The sequence below is a fragment of the Myxocyprinus asiaticus genome, chromosome 14 (genome assembly GCF_019703515.2).
Source record: "Myxocyprinus asiaticus isolate MX2 ecotype Aquarium Trade chromosome 14, UBuf_Myxa_2, whole genome shotgun sequence".
NCBI lineage: Eukaryota > Metazoa > Chordata > Actinopteri > Cypriniformes > Catostomidae > Myxocyprinus > Myxocyprinus asiaticus.
The window spans coordinates 19,528,041-19,544,818 of NC_059357.1; the positions used below are offsets into that span (position 1 = coordinate 19,528,041).

Below are 16,778 nucleotides of genomic sequence, written 5' to 3' on the forward strand. Positions count from 1 at the left end.
AATGACAACTTTGTAGATCCTTGGCATTCTAGCTGTCAGTTTGTCCAGATACTCAGGTGACATTTCACCCCACGCTTCCTGTAGCACTTGCCATAGATGTGGCTGTCTTGTTGGGCACTTCTCACACACCTTACAGTCTAGCTGATCCCACAGAAGCTCAGTGGGGTCAAGATCCATAACACTCTTTTCCAATTATCTGTTGTCCAATGTCTGTGTTTCATTGCCCACTCTGACCTTTTCTTTTTGTTTTTCTGTTTCAAAAGTGGCTTTTTCTTTGCAGTTTTTCTCATAAGGTCTGCACCCCTGAGTCTTCTCTTTACTGTTGTACATGAAACTGGTGTTGAGTGGGTAGAATTCAATGAAGCTGTCAGCTGAGGACATGTGAGGCGTCTATTTCTCAAACTAGAGACTCTGATGTACTTATCCTCTTGTTTAGTTGTACATCTGGCCTTCCACATCTCTTTCTGTCCTTGTTAGAGCCAGTTGTCCTTTGTCTTTGAAGACTGTAGTGTACACCTTTGTATGAAATCTTCAGTTTTTTTGGCAATTTCAAACATTGTATAGCCTTCATTCCTTAAAATGATTGACTGATGAGTTTCTAGAGAAAGCTGTTTCTTTTTTTGCCATTTTTGACCTAATATTGACCTTAAGACATGCCAGTCAATTGCATAATGTGGCAACTCAAAAACAAACACAAAGACAATGTTAAGCTTCCTTTAACTAACCAAATAGCTTTTAACTGTGTTTGATATAATGGCAAGTGATTTTCTAGTACCAAATTAGCAATTTAGGTATTGGAGTGAAGGCAGCTGGAAATGGGGCCTGTCTAGATTTGATCAAAAATTACTTTTCAAAAAGTGATGGTGTTGTTTTTTACATCAGTAATGTCCTGACTATACTTTGTGATCAGTTGAATGCCACTTTGGTGTACCAATTTCCTCTCGAAACAGCAAAATCTGTACATTATTCCAAACTTTTGGCCGCCAGTGTGTGTGTGTGTGTGTGTGTATATATATATATATATATATATATATATATATACACACACACACAGTATATCACATAAACATATACACATACAATATAATGTGTATATAACAAAATATAACAGTAAATGAAACATTCAAACATTTTCAGACAAAAGATGCATTATTTTCTACAATTCTTATTATACACGTATTCACTCAAAATGCACTAAATATTTGGAAAAAATAAAAGTGTACAATTACCGCTTCTGTTAATTGGCCAAGCAGGCATGTTACTGGCTGAAGCTGATAATCTCAAAATGGCTAAATATAAGCTCACTAATCAGCTTGGCAGTTGTAATCACTAGCAAAAACCCTGTCTATAAGGTAAACGATCTCTGTGAGAACAGTTTAATATGTTGACAGCATTAGTTTTGGAGCTCCATGCTTATGTTTGAGTGCAAGGACACTATTTACATTTCTATGGCAGCATCACCAGTGTGATTGAAAGGTGACAGCTGCAGCACAAGAGGCGGAGCAGCCAGGTCACTGGGGTTAGGTAGTGTCTGACAGAATTGGAATGGAATTTACAGCAAGTATGTGCCACATGGCAAGGAGTGTGAGCAAACTACACTCAATGCAAATCAGTAAATACTGCTGAACAATGCCACTGTCACAACAAAAGAGTTTACAGACAAGACAAAATTGGGGTGTTTTCAGAGATGCAGAAAAACGTATTGACTTATTGAAAGAGAAATGCAGAACAGCTGACAGTGACATTTGGCGCCAAGAAATTACATTTAAGTTAAGAGATATATGGGCTGAGTCTTTCTGTGACATTTGATAGTATTTGATGCAGTTCAGTTTTAAAGTTAAGTGTCATGCCACCGCACTCAACACATATGGATTTTCTTCAAAATATTCATTACATCAAGCAACCCACATTATTGTTTATCACCTTAAACTGATGTAGTTAGCAGTATTTAAAATGTGCCATGATAATGTAGCTAAATATGCACAACGAATGGTAAGTTTTTTAAATATCATTTATTAAACGAAAGAAATACAATACTGTCATAAAATTATTGGGATTTGATATTACATCAAGAAAATAGATTAATTGCACATATCTCAATAATAGCCCTTCTTCAGAGTAGCACCATATTTAGTTTCTTGACATTAGTGAAAACAAGGCTGTGAAGGATAGCTGTCTAAAGGTCCTACATCAAATCTAATTTTCACAACTCGGATTTTCTTAGTTTTTGTCTAAAGAAATGTTTTTGGAAAGATGTTTTTTCAGCTGTGCGATCAACACGAGTTGAAGACACTGCAAGTCTATCCCTCGCAGCCTTGTATTCCTGTCAAAAATGGTATATGGCGCCACTCTGAATAAGCTCCATATGTTTGGTTTATGGATTTGTGCTCCTCTATAAGTAAACCTCATATCAGAAAAACTTGTGATCCACACTATATTATTACATTTTTTCAAGAAACAATCTGAAGCTTTTTCTAATTTCACTGTTGCGCTTTAAAAAGCAAATCAAGACGGTAAACCTTAAAGAAACCAGGGCAAAGGTGACTTTTACCAAGAATTCTTTCTCTCCTCACATCAACTAATACAGCAAGCATACAGGTTCCCAAGAGAGACTACAATGGTCTTTAAGGTTACCACAGTTTTAGGGATCGGACAGATTTGGTTGAGGATGAAGCAGAACATGACAACATGAGAGTGTGTTTGAGGTGTGCATACTGAGGTGAGTATGCCATAAAGGCTCCAAGTCCTTTCAAGTTAAAAGCAGATAGAAGTGAGTGTGTTAGGAAGTGTGCTGAGGCAGATTCTGTGGTGGCTCAGCTGGCAGCTTATTCTGAACATCACCATTCTGATCAACAGGGACTTTAACCACTGAAAGAAAAAACACGCATTGCTTACTGAGCTGAAGCATGAAGTAACTAAAGCAACCACAATGATTCTTATTCAGAACCAGTTTAATTATAAATAATAAAAAATAAAAAAACACTGGAACAGACTGATTTATATGACATGTTTGGTTCCGTTAACGGTTCTTTAACGTCTGACAGAGTTCCCTGGACCGTTCAATCTACAGCATCATGGCAAAACAATTGAGAGCTTGCCCAGTAGTGAGCTTGCAGTCTGAATTGAATATTGTAAGGGAGAAAGACTGGCTCAACCATGACGAAAAATAGTAAACAAATCCATTCTATATTCTATAGCGTCATCCTGAATGTTGCTGAAAAAGCATTCAGCGCAATCAGTGTGTAGTTCGATTCACAGTAAAAGGACTCTTATGAGCCAGTTCTAAGACTAAAATGACTCATTCACTCACTGAATCAGATGGAGAAGTTACTGAATTAATGACTCTTTCACTGAACTGCAAGAATTTGCTTTCGGTAATATCGGACTCAAAATAAACCACGAATTGTTACTGTGTTCTGTTGTAGATTTATGAGACTGACTGGTCGTTAATATCACAACATGTAGTTAAAAATACAGATTTTTAAAACATTTGAAATGTTTTACTGTAATAATTGGTACTTTAATGCTTTCTTTAAACATATTATTACCAAAATACTATTGTTTGTTTTTGTTCATAATGTATATTAACAAAATATAGTAAGGCCTGTAAGGTATATATAGTTAGGATAAATTATTTGGCGTTTCCTCAAAAGTACTAAAAATTGCTAATGGAATCGTTATGCAACCAGATTTGGAATTGGAAACGGAATCAGAATCACAAAATTCCTTATGCATATCATCCCTAATTTAAATACCATTCTTTGTCAAACTTTTCAAACTAAAACTATTTTGCTAATTTAGGTTAAAGGGATAGTTCACCCAAAAATTAAAATTCTCTCATCATTTACTCACCATCAAGCCATTCCAAATGTGTATGACTTTCTTTCTACTGCTGAACATGAACGAAGATTTTTATAAGAATATCTCAGCTCTGTAGGTCCATACAATGCAAGTGAATGGTGATCAAAACTTGAAGCTCCAAAAAGCACATAAAGTCAGCATAAACATAATCCATAAAACTCCAGTTGTTTAATCAATGTCTTCTAAAGTGATCCAATCGGTTTTGGGTGAGAACAGACCAAAATATACATGACCTCCTTTTACACTGTACATCTTGCCATTGCAGTCTCTAGACATGATCATGAGTTTAAGCTCGATTACACTTCCAAGTACTTGACACATGCGCAGAGTGCTAGGAAATCAAGCTTGAAATCTGCTGATGTCAAGATTTATAGTGAAAAATTAGTTATATTTTGGTCTTACCCAAAACCGATTGGATCGCTTCAGAAAACATTGTTTAAACAGTGCTTTTTGGAGCTTTAAAGATTTGGTCACCATTCATTTGCACTGTATTGACCTACAGAGCTGAGATCTAAAAATTGCTGTTTGTGATCTGCTGAAGAAAGAAAGACATTGGGTGGGATGGCATGAGGGTGAGTAAACGATGAGAGTATTTTATTTTTTGGGTGAACTAACCCTTTAACAAAAGCCTGATTCATGGACTCATGTTCATTTATTCTTCTCACCTGGACTGTCTTCATTTGTTAGTTTCTGGATCTCTTGTTGAAACAGAAGTTCACCATTAGGCCTAGAGGGAGGTTGTCTGTTAACTGCCTGTTGCTCCTTTTGTTTTTGTGACATCTCCATTACTGCCTGATTAGAGATCAAATCAAATAATATTAAACCAAAAAAAAAAAAAATAATAATAATACAATGCTTCTAAGATTATTAAAATGGACTTATATAAAGTTAGTTTATTATGTTGGTTAGCACTGTGTCCGAGGAACCTCTGACAACATTTATTGATCTTCTTTACCTGCTGATATTCTATTTTCTGAGCCTCCAGAGCTTTGCTTCTCTCTTTGAGAAGTTCCTGTTCCTGTCTTAGTGTCTCTGCCCTTCTCCCAAGCTCCACCTCCTTATCCTGAAGTTCTGCCTCAAAGCGCTGCAGCTCCTCTTCTGTGTACACTGGCTTTGTGTCATCTAGTGTCTGGAATGAGAAGTATAGAAAGGTAATGAGTTAGCACAAAACACTGCTCTTTAAACACTGCCATGTAAACACAGTATAATTAAGGCAATTATAATCACTCCTCTACTCACTCTCTCTCAAACATCCTCCTTTTCTGACACACATACAATAGGTATGGCTAAACCATTCCACTGCCATTTCATCAGCTGGACATACAATGCTGTTCAAAAGACTGAGTCCACTTATGAAAAAACTATATTAGAAAAATGCTAAATTTTTCACAAGTTATATTATCAGCATTACAGGCTCAGTGAAAAGCTGAATTGAAAATGCAACATGAAATTCAGAATTTCTTAGTGTTTAGTATGTTCCCCTTTTGCATTAATGGCAGCATGCACTTGAGCTGGCATGGACTCCACAACCTGATAAACCATGTTATCCCAGCATGATTTGAGAATGTTCCAAAGAGCATCTTGTGTGCTTCAGTGGAAGCAAGGAAATCTGACTTTAGTAAAAATTAGTTGACATGGTAAATGTAACAAGTTTTCTTATTTGATCATTTACCTAGATTTAGTGTATACTCTTAAATATTTCTTATAAATTTTCTGTCATAACATTTATTTGCTTTAAATTTGTCAAGACCATAAAACATTGATTATTTGCAGGTTCAAATTAGACTTTGAATGCCACATTTTTAATGTAAACTGCATTATAAATCTAACCTCCCATTCCTTTGGGTTGTTAAACTCTCTCTTCTCCGTTGATTTGAGGAACTCTTCCAGGCTGACCAGCCTATCACGATTGATATCAACCTGCAGCGAGAGGACAAAAAGCTAAAATAAGCAGTTACATTCAGATATTTAAGAGAGAACTGAATTAACGAATTAAAAAAAAAAAAAAAGCGAAGACACCAGCGCAGATAAGAGAATCACCAAGCTTATTCTTCATCTTATGAAAATGAAGGACAGAACAGATGGAGTCACTGCTGCTCCACACATTGTGAGTGTTAAAAAGCTAAAGTCTGATGACACAGACAAAAAGAAGAGAGAGAAGAAGAGAAAGATGATTAAGTCAAAAGGTTTTACGTTTTGCATGACATGTTCTCGCATTCTCAGCCTCTCTTCCTCCATTTCCATCATGTCATCCTCTTCATTCTTTGGATCATACACCTTTTCCAGCTACAACAAAAAAATAGCGCAATAAAACAGCATGAACAATGTCAAAAGGCAAGGGCTTGTGTCATTTCAGTTATTCATATTTGCATATTAAAAGTGAGTATTATTTTATCTGTTAAAATAGTTTGTCCTATTCTATCTCCTAATATCTGCAGAGGAACACAAAAGTTGTTGTTATGCAGTATGTTAGTCTCAGTCACCATTCACTTTTATAGCATTTATTTTTCCATATAATGAAAGTGAATGGTGACTGAGGATGTCATTCTGCCTGACTTCTCCTTTTGTGTTCCATGGAAAAAAGAAAGTCATGTGGGCTTTGGAGCAACATGAGGGTGAGTAAATGATGATATAATTTTCATTTATGGGTGAACTATCTCTTTAATCTTGGATAAGGAAGTCCTTCACTGGTTGATTTCCCTGAAAAGTGAAAAAATTGTGGTGCTATCAAAATTTTCTTTAACCTTTTAAGCTCTGAGGAAGATTTCCTGTTTCAGTGCCATAACCAAAATTAAAGGCTTATAACATAAAAAAAAAAAAAAAAAATATATATATATATATATATATATATATATATATATATATATATATATATATATATATATATATATATATTAATGATATAAATTATGATAAATTCTGAGACTCTCAGCCTAGAGGCGCGGTCACACATACCTTTGCTTCGTACACAGCTACACTGAATATACACAATGGACAAGGATATAATTTTAGTGGCAAGTTTCTTTTTAACTTAACTCTGCCAGAGCATGAAGTGCAGCATTAAAAAGAGGCTGCTTGGCAGTTATTTTTTTGGTGATTTCACACACGCTCAGCATCTGCCCACGCCATCTTCGCCCGCAGAATTTCGCTGTGCAAAGGTACGTGTGACCGCGTCTTAAGAAACTGCTGAAAAAATATCACAAAAAAACTTGAACCAAAATGTAACACTTTTTTTCTTATTTTTATGATTTGACATTATCTCTCTCAGGGTGTAAATAAGGTAGCTCCAAAAAACTGCTTTAGTTTTTTTCCCCAATCATGTATAACCGAGTAAAATTTTGTGTTGATACGACACAGCAATCAAAAGTTATAGCATTACAAAAATAATTAATCCTAGTGTCCAGAAACGTCTCCAAATGTCCAAAAGCCTCTCCAAACAAATAAAACAATAATTTTCCATAATAACTAATTACACATGCAAATGCAGTGACTAAAGGTATGCTCTCTCTCCAAAGCATGCAGGCATGTGTAAAAAGATCTCGTTTAGTTCCATTCTGTGTCATTTGAGCCATCATTGGGTCTGTGTCATGTACTTGGCGCCATCTCCTGGTGGCCATATGTAATTAGAGTGAACGATCCTCTCTGCCCATATCTGGATGACTTCCACCTCTGGTTGAGGCAATCTAAATCCTAATACGATTGGTTTAGTGTTCCATGATGCTGGACAACGTACTACATCAATTATGATTAAGTCATCTGATCCAGGAAAGCTAATGTGTTTTTAGCCAGATAGCACATTATGTCCTGTGTGCATAGTGTGCTTTGTGTGTATTATCTAATGATCTATGCATCCAATTATGTTGTGTGTGGGCTTGTTTTAAAGATAAAACAAGCCTCCTCTAAGAAATGGTATGTGACATTTTATGTTCTGTTTATTTTTTGTAAAGTTATAAGCAAAAAAACGAGGCTTATAAGCAACACCTGTTTACATGTAACATGTATGTCAAAGACATATACTTACATTTTTCCATGAGTAAAACAAATAGGCTGATTTTATTCTACTCTCTCAGAGCTTTCCAACAACATGGCACATGGCTATTTGTTCATTTTGATGTTTTTACTGATTACAATAAAATGTGCAGTGCAAAATTATTAATAAATGATAAAAACGGAACACTTCTGATTTGTCTGAAAATTTCAAAGCACTTGTTCAGGTTTGGTCATAATGCCTACATGCATTCTAAAGTACAGATTCTAAGCTTTAAAACGATACCTATTTTGTGTTGGTCAAGACTGTGTTTATTAATATTTTGCTAATTATTTTTTTCTCGGCAGGCCAGACCAGGGTGGAGTTCTTCAGAAACCTTTTCAAATTCCACTGGAAATTGCACAAATTACACACTTCAGCTTTAAGAACAGAATTTATATGACCATTATATTTATTATATCAAGAGAGTCATCATGAATTTGTGTGTTTTAGGCGTGTTACTCAGAACAGCCACTAGAGCCGACCACAGTCTTAATTGCAGACTCAGTGATGTCACAAGAGAGGCCTCGATCACTGTCAAAAATAGATAGTCATTACTCACCAGCCTCGAAGACTGAAAAGCTCTTTACCTCTTTTGTGAAGAGGGCCTCCAGCTCTTGCTCATCCAACAGACCATCGCCATTTGTGTCTTAATAAGGAAACACAGATTAAATTAATTTTGTCAGCAGAGTGACTGATTATGGACTAGCTGAGGACAAAAAAAAAAAAAAAGACTGACCGTGCAGCTTAAAGAAAGTCTTGGGATTAAACTCCTGTGGATCCAACCCATCTGTCTCCTCCCAAACCTCACGTAACTGATCCACACTACCCTGAAAGAATGGAGTGACAGAAAAGGAAGACAAAAAAAAGATTGGAAGTTTTAACAGTAAGAGGAATTGTGAGTCAATCAAAATAGATTTCATCTTATCTAGGTCTATCTTCTGCCTCTCTCTCACCGGAGCATTAACTTTAGGATGTTGCCGGTGTTTTTCTTTAAGCTCCTCAATTCTCCTCTCCTCCTTTTCTCTCTTCTCCTGGTCCAAACTTTTCAGGTACTCCCTCCGCTCGTGTTCCTTCAGCATCTCATACCGCTTAAACTCTTCATGACGCTCTGCATCGTAATTCTCTAGGTCTTTAGTGGCCTGATAAATAAGCACATACACACAAAAGTATATTACAAGTAAATTATTTATAATATAATCTGAGAGAAATAACAAAAGAAAAAAAGTGAGTGTTATGTTTGACCAGTGGCAGTGCTTTGATTTGAAATGCTCACATCACTTACATTAGCAAGAGTCAAACAGCTTGATATAAAACACATATTACGTTGCAGTTCCTAATAAAATTATTGGCTAACTGGCAAGTTTTTATTTACTCGACAAAGCCAATTTTTGCTGGCATATGGCAAATGTTTACTTGGGACCCTGAATTAAACCAAGCTGTTGAACAAGTATTCACTGAACGCATGGAGTACAAACAGCGAGGACAATCTATTAGAAAGGCATGTTATCTATTCATGGTGTTGCATAGTTTTTAAAGTTAGGAATGTGTGTTACCGTGGCAATAAGAAGCTCTAGGTCTTTGGCCTCAAAAGTGTTCTGATTGTGAGCATCCAGATGTTCAAACTGCTTCAACAAAGAGGCATGATCCATCTGAACACCTGCAACCACATTAAAACATTTGCATGAACATAAGCGTAAGAGTCACATCAACAGATTTCCTTGCTCAGAAGGATCGCATGAGTGTAATACATAGGACATCAAGCATCTTACACACACACTCACTCACTCACTCACTCTGTGCATTGGTGCTGTCCAATTTAGCCTTAAGCAGCATCCTGAGGCGTGACACCTCCTGTCTCTTTAGTTCATCCAGTCGGGTCCTCACATGGTGTCCCACCAAATCCAGCTCCTTACTGAGGCGCCCATTCTGAGAGACAGCATTTTCCATTAAAGTCAACATTACATGGCATTCGAAACCCATTTTTTTCTTCCATAATGTTATATGTTTCAGTGTAAAACAAGACACATAATGCATATTGCGTGTCTTGTTGTTTACAATGCAACCTTTTCTAATTTCCCTGTACTTATTGTTTTATATGTGGTACACTGTGTTTAAAGAGTTGATTGTCTAGCTTCTAATGCAGCCCAGCTTCCCACAAAGGATCGATCAATCAATAGTTTAAAGTAAGTATCTCTATGTATCTTTAACGTGGAAATATACAGGACTTTTAGATTTTTTTTACATCTGGATTTAATTGAATTGTGGAAAGTTGTCTCTACATTACACGTGGTTGGAGGGGAGGGGTTAAAAAATAAGTAAGCTTGGTGACGTTATCCAAAAAGTAAAGTCATTTCAGAGGTGGGGCAAGTTTACATTTTGATTAAAGATTTAGAAGACAAATGTTTTTTTGAAGAACACCAGGCACCAATTAACCATGTATGAAAGTAAATAGGGCTAATTTTGATTTCATGTTTACTTTAAATAATTTTTTCACTTTTCAGGGAAATCAACCAGTGAAGGACTTCCTTATCCAAGATTAAAGGGATAGTTCACCCAAAAATGAAAATTCTCTCATTATTTACTCACCCTCATTTCAAACTCGATTGCACTTCCTATTGCGCCATCTAGCACTCTGCATGAGTCAAGCGCTAGGAAGTGTAATCAAGCATGAAATCATGATTGTGCCTGTAATGACCAAATGTACAGTGAAAAAAAAGAGTTATATTCTGGTCATATGGACTATGTTTATGCTGACTTTATCTGTTTTTTGGAGCTTCAAATTTCTGGTCACCATTCACTAGCATAGTATGGACCTACAGAGCTGAGATATTCTTCTATAAATCTTTGTTCGTATTCAGCAGAAGAAAGTCACACACATCTTAAGATATGAGGGTGAGTAAATGATGAGAGAATTTTCATTTTTGGGTGAACTAACCCTTTAACGGCTACACGCAGACATGACATTAAAAAATTCAGTGCACAAAGGGAACAGTCAGAGTGGTTTACCTTGATATCCTCAGTGTTGGCTGTCTGGAGTTTTTCTCTAAAGTGAGGGTCTGTTTCCAACACCTCAATCACCTCCCTCAGGTAGCGATCATAGTACAGACCAGTGTCCTATGAATCATGCACACACCATATTCAGCAAAGACCAGGGTAAAGGTGAATAAATTACTTATATTTAACCCCAGAAGTCTGTTGTAGCCAAAGAGCATGAATTGAGACGAATCTTACCACATTCTCTTCTGCTTTTTCCTCATGAATGGTGTCTGCGTTGCGATCTATTGGGACTGTCCACACCACCAGACACAGAGAGAGCAGCAGCAGCCCTTTAAACCCCCCTGTCATCCTCGTATACCTTGAACAAGGCACTTTTAATTTTTATTGATAAGAAAATCTTCCGTCATTCTTATGGCATACCTCGATATGAAATAATCCCTAGCTTATAGTGTATAGAGCAAGAAAAGACCATACGAGAAATGGGAAGCCTAGGGCTGTTCAAGCCAGTTCACGAGAAAACATTTTACTTTTCATAGAAAAAAAGAAAAACAGTAATAGACTTTTACAACAACTGCTAAAGCCGTTTGGACCAAATCTCTTTAGTCTATATCGAATCAACAGCGTGTTCTCTTACCAGTTTCAGATCCTGTTGCAGCATCAACAACGAATACCTACAGTGACTACAAATTACTCAGCATTGACGCCTCAAAAAAAAAAAAATAAAAAAAAGTAAAAAAGAGCGGCCATGAATTATGACGCAATCCAAATGCGACGCGCTGGTTTCACAACAAGCATGAACTTTTATGAGAAAGAATTAACAAATCATTAATTTTTCTGTTGTTTGGAAAACACTTTTTGGCCAAAAATGTGAATAACTGGCAAAAAAATAAATAAATAAATAAATAAAAATTTTTAACCAAAAGCAATATCATTTTAATAATAAAAAAAAAAATAATAATATATATAAATATATATATATATATATATATATATATATATATATATATATATATATATATATATATTATTTTTTTTAAAGAAAATGGATCTTTAAAAATAATAATAATAATAATAGTAATAATAATAAAAGCAAAACAAAAAACATGTTATTAACTTTTATGAAGAAAAACAACTCATCATTACATTCATGGTATTTAAGTTTTGACCTGTTATGATCATTTTCTAAAGGTGATGCAGTGAGCATCTGGTGACTTGTCATGTAGGCTAATTGAATATCTGAAATAATAAAAGTATATCAAATTCTAATGTTTTTTTTTTGTTGTTTTGTTTTTTTTAATGAAGAAAACCTCAGACATTTCTATAACTGTATGCAGTATCTTTATACAATTAAAGCACTAAGTGAATGGATGCAATCGATAGTGCAAGTGACAAGTTAAAACAAATTGTCAGTTCCTGTAACTTTCTGTGTATGGAATGCAGATAATAGCAAATGTATTTTTCTATGTTTTTCTCCTTTTTGTCTGGTAATGGACTTTTGTAGTTTGGATTGATTTGTTCTATGTTTTAAAGGGATAGTTCACCAAGAAATTCTGTCATCATTTACTCACACTCATGCCATCCCAGATGTGTATGACTTTCTTTCTTCTGCTGAAAACAAACGAAAATTTTTAGAAGACTATTTCAGCTCCATACAATGCAAGTGAATGGTGACCAGACCTTTGAAGCTCCAAAAATCACATAAAGGCAGCATAAGAGTAATCCATAAGACTCTAGTGATTAAATCCATATCTTTAGAAGCGATATGATAAGTGTGGGTTAGAAACAGATAAATATTTATGTCCTTTTCTACTATAAATCTCCACTTTCACTTTTACATTCTGAAAGTGAAAGTGGAGATTTATAGAAAAAAATATTGAACAATTGATCTGTTTCTCACCCAAAGTTATTGCATAATTTCAGAAGACATATATATTAAACCACTGGAGTTGTATGGATTACTTTTACTATGACTGTCTGGGCTTTTTGGAGCTTCAAAGGTCTGGTCACCAATCACTTGCATTGTAGGGACCTAGAGAGATGAGATATTCTTCTAAAATCTTATTTTGTGTTCAGCAGAATAAATAAAGAGATACACATCAGGGATGGCATGAGGGAGAGTAAATTATGAGAATATTTTCATTTTTGGGTGAACTATTCCTTTAATATGAGGCCAGCTAAATGGACAATGAGAGAATCAAGCACTACTGACAAACTATTGTTGACAAACGTAGACAATTACTTTGAAAAACAGATTTTCATTTTATCAAACACTTTGATTACAACCCGGTTGAAACACTTATAAGCAAAATAAATTCAAATGTAAAAAAAAAATTGCACACAATAAATAATATATTAATTATAAAATGTGGAAACGCAATACATAAAGTGAAGAGAATAAACCTGAAATACATAAATAGTCGCAATTACAGTTATGGCAATAGAAGTAATAAATATGGCACAAGTAAATCTTCTCAAAGTAAACAATCCACAAGTAAATAATCCCTCAAACAAATAAATACAAATTATTATAAATTAGATCACTTCAAAAGTTACATAATACAAAACATAAATGTCACATTGTGTTTAAATCAGTTTTACTGATAAATTAAAGTGAGACTGCAGACAAACAGGCGCAATAAATATCACTCATGAATTAACCCTGCTTTAAAAGTCTATTTCTCTTAGGTCTGTAGGAGTGCTGACTCTTTCATCTTCAATATTAGCATCTTTCTCTTCTTGTGCTCCATTTCTCAATCTCTGCCTGAGAGCTCCCTCAATCAGATCAGTGCAGCACTGTAGCACAGCCTGTAATAGACAGTAATACAGTCAGCAACTGCCACACACAAACATAGAGATACAGTACATATAAATACTGACACACACAGACTAATGATATATATCTCCTACTCCCTCTCAAATAAAAGTTTTGCTTACCACATCAGTCTGACAGAATGTGGCCAGGGCAGAAGTCATGACACTCAGTTCTCCTGCACTCTTGGCCCTTAAACCCCGAAGGGCTGAGTTTAGTGCAGCTGCAGCAACCAGTGAAGGAGGTGTTCCCAGAAAACGAGAGTCACACACACACATGGCAACAAGTGTGTCACTATGACGTCTCAGTGTTGAGAGAAAGTCTCCTGTGTTTGTGTCACTATCCTTCAGTTCCCCGAGAATGCGAAGGAAGTGTGGTATAAAGTCTTGAGGGGTCACTGCTGCCACATCCCATCGCAGGGTCGCCAGGACAACACGTTCCATTTCCTGTTAAAATATAATATAATAAAATATAATATAATATAATAATTTGTAAACAAAGAGGGGTGAATTAATAGGGGTTTCCTAAAAAACAAATTAATAAGTTAACAAATGAAACTCACCCGAATGTTTGAGGATAGGAAGTCATACTCTACTGCTGCACAGAGGGTATCTGCACTAACTGTATCACTTTCTGACAGTTTGGAAGCCACCAGGATACAAGCTGCAGCCAGACAGGATGGAGAGACAGGCATAGATAGAGTGGCTGACAGATATCGATCCAACAGGGAGACAGCCAGGGGGAATACAGACTCATTGCAGTCACATTCACAGCAAACCTATCACAGAAACACAGAAAAAGAGGGATTTAAACTAAACAGAACAGGAGAAAGATTTTAGCTCCAGCAAACTTGCAGTAAGAGTGTCCCAAGCTTTTGGATCAGAGCAATGACCTAAAGTCTTCAAATATAGTATATGAATACAGTATATGTAGTATAGAGAGAACTATTTCAAGATACTGTGAAGTGATAAGATGGTAAACTGGTCTATTTTCATGCATAAAGAAGAATTTGAGGCACAAATTCACAATATCACAAACTTCACAAATCTTTAAATCCAAATGTACCTCCATGGTCAACTTAGCGAGCTCCTCTCTGTGCTGAGGTTCTCTCTGGATGAGGGAGATGTAGAGTGGGGAGGGCAGGTACCTTTCCTCCGACTGTAGAAGTCTCTGAATAACCCTCAATCCAGAGGCGCTTGGGTCCCAGGGGGCTCTGACCGAAGATTCCCGACACTGAGTCCTGTCCTGGTCCTCCTCCTCTTTACACCACAGAGACACAGACATCACTCCTGCCAGCAGTTGTGATCCAAAACTGAAGGTGTTTATCCTAAGTAGAAGAGAGGTTTTGCACTGTCTTGAGAATAAGCGCTGTTTATGAGTTTAAATTCACCCTATTACTAATTAGAGAATGTAAATTTGACTGTTAGAGCAAGTGCCAATTTCTTCTGACTCCTTAAAGTGCTTGAGCTTTGTGTGTAAGTGTAGATGTGTGCTGGTGAGTGTTTCTCCAAAGTTCTCGTGTTTTGTTCTAACCCTTCTTCTCTCTTCTCCCTGTTATATATCCTCCTAGAGACAGAGTGACTTATGACGAAAAAGTGAAGAATAAAAAAGGGGTGTGTAAAATGAGTGAAGTAAAAAAAATAAACAATGCTGGCTGAGCAACAATGGCATCAACAGGTGGAGAGAGGGAGAGCGAGAAAGACAGAAAGAGAGAGGGAGGGGAGGAGAGAGGAGCGCAGACAAGAGTGGGTGTTGCCCAGAGAGACAGAGCAACAGCTTGTCACTGTCAAGCGAGAGAAGAAAAGAGAGAGCAATAGAGAGAGGAGAGAAAAAGGTCATCTCCAAGCTGTGCCAATGGGAATGAATAACAATAAGTCTTGGATGTTTGTTGACTGTGAAGTGTATCAGATAATATGTATAAACACAGATATGTATATCTGTGTTTCAACTAAAGATACATTACTTCATGTATATGCAGTAATTCATGGACTTTGATATAGTCAACTCATTCTGAAACCTCGAACAATTTTTGAAGGTCATGTTTTTTTAGAAGTTCAATTTACATTAAATAATAATAATAAACATATCTGCAAGCAGCAATTAGGGGGCCAAGCACATCAACCATTATTAGGCATAACAATGGCAAAAAATAAGTAATTAAAGCAATCTTGTCATGATTTTAGGCCAAATGGTTGAAAAACCATGAATACTATCAATTGCATTGGGACATAAAAGCTTATTACTCTTGACCAACAGGTGGCGCTGTCACTAAATTGATATGGTGTGGTCAAGGTGCAGTCATGATAACACATATAAAGTTTCATGTCAATATGCCAAGCATTGCCAAGATAGAGCCTGAAAAACATTCTGGCACCGTGCCATAAAATTCATTGTTGTGTTAAACAAATACGGTTTGGTCTATCAACACGAAATCCATTACTTTTTGTCAGCATGGTCTGAAGGTGGTCTGATTCGATTTTGGTTAAAATCTGACAAATGATCTAGGAGGAGTTTGAAAAAGTAGGTTTTTAAAGGATTTCAAAATGGTGGACAGGAAGTTCAATCGATTATTGCATAAATGGTATCCACATTCTTGGCATGACCCATGGAATCTAACAAGACTAGTCTCATAACAATAGCATAAAGTAAACAAAAGTTATTAGCATTTTATGAAAATTTGGTATAACCAAAACCTTTTGACCAGAAGGTGGTGCTGTCCCAAAACTTTTTGAGTACCTTCAGGATGTTGTGTCAATGACACATAACGAGTTTTGTAACGATATGTCACTGCGTTTGAAAAATAAAGCATTTTACAACAAAATTCAAAATGGGCGACGCCCAAAATTTCTGACATAGGAAAATTTGGTATCATTTGACTTGGCATCCCACACAGAATCTAACAAGTCCAGATTTGTTTTTAGGTGAAACCCTTCAGAAGTTATAAGCAAAAATATGTATTTTTCATATCTCGTGACCACTAGGTGGTGCTGTGCCGAAACTGTGCAGGTACCCTCAGGTCATGGTTGTCATAACACACACCAAGTTTGGTGTGACTACACTAAAGCGTTGTGGAGATATAGC

The 16,778-nt window shown here is 36.2% G+C and overlaps 2 protein-coding genes across 3 annotated transcripts; both read right to left on the reverse strand.

Moving 5' to 3' along the window:
• Positions 1-1,993: 1,993 nt before the first annotated feature.
• Positions 1,994-11,634, reverse strand: nucb1 (nucleobindin 1). Its single transcript, XM_051716567.1, has 13 exons — positions 11,523-11,634; positions 11,123-11,246; positions 10,898-11,005; positions 9,685-9,817; positions 9,445-9,548; positions 8,845-9,030; positions 8,628-8,718; positions 8,479-8,537; positions 6,055-6,147; positions 5,692-5,781; positions 4,817-4,990; positions 4,527-4,653; positions 1,994-2,868 (listed from the first exon to the last, which is right to left on the reverse strand). Exons 2-13 carry the CDS (start codon positions 11,234-11,236, stop codon positions 2,780-2,782), a joined length of 1,368 nt encoding a protein of 455 aa, XP_051572527.1. The 5' UTR covers positions 11,237-11,246; positions 11,523-11,634; the 3' UTR covers positions 1,994-2,779.
• A 1,429-nt stretch (positions 11,635-13,063) lies between these two features.
• LOC127451691 (G1/S-specific cyclin-D2-like) lies at positions 13,064-15,358 on the reverse strand. Of its 2 annotated transcripts, XM_051716569.1 has the most exons (5): positions 15,231-15,358; positions 14,763-15,024; positions 14,260-14,475; positions 13,823-14,143; positions 13,064-13,693 (listed from the first exon to the last, which is right to left on the reverse strand). In XM_051716569.1, exons 2-5 carry the CDS (start codon positions 14,979-14,981, stop codon positions 13,553-13,555), a joined length of 897 nt encoding a protein of 298 aa, XP_051572529.1. In that variant the 5' UTR covers positions 14,982-15,024; positions 15,231-15,358; the 3' UTR covers positions 13,064-13,552. The 2 variants fall into 2 exon arrangements, with proteins under 2 accessions (XP_051572529.1, XP_051572528.1); XM_051716568.1 differs by lacking the exon at positions 15,231-15,358 and having other exon boundaries at positions 14,763-15,208.
• Positions 15,359-16,778: the final 1,420 nt, after the last annotated feature.

Bases quoted from the DNA above. Each gene is read 5' to 3' on its own strand.
- nucb1 (XM_051716567.1), bottom strand. From the start codon at position 11,236: ATGACAGGGGGGTTTAAAGGGCTGCTGCTGCTCTCTCTGTGTCTGGTG. The intron at 6,148-8,478 runs GTAAAGAGCTTT...TTTTTGTTGTAG, and splicing joins AGGCCCTCTTCACAAAAGAG to CTGGAAAAGGTGTATGATCC. The intron at 4,991-5,691 runs GTTAGATTTATA...TTCTCATTCCAG, and splicing joins ACAACCCAAAGGAATGGGAG to ACACTAGATGACACAAAGCC.
- LOC127451691 (XM_051716569.1), bottom strand. From the start codon at position 14,981: ATGTCTGTGTCTCTGTGGTGTAAAGAGGAGGAGGACCAGGACAGGACT. The intron at 14,476-14,762 runs GTACATTTGGAT...TTTCTGTGATAG, and splicing joins TCGCTAAGTTGACCATGGAG to GTTTGCTGTGAATGTGACTG. The intron at 14,144-14,259 runs GTGAGTTTCATT...ATATTTTAACAG, and splicing joins TCCTATCCTCAAACATTCGG to GAAATGGAACGTGTTGTCCT.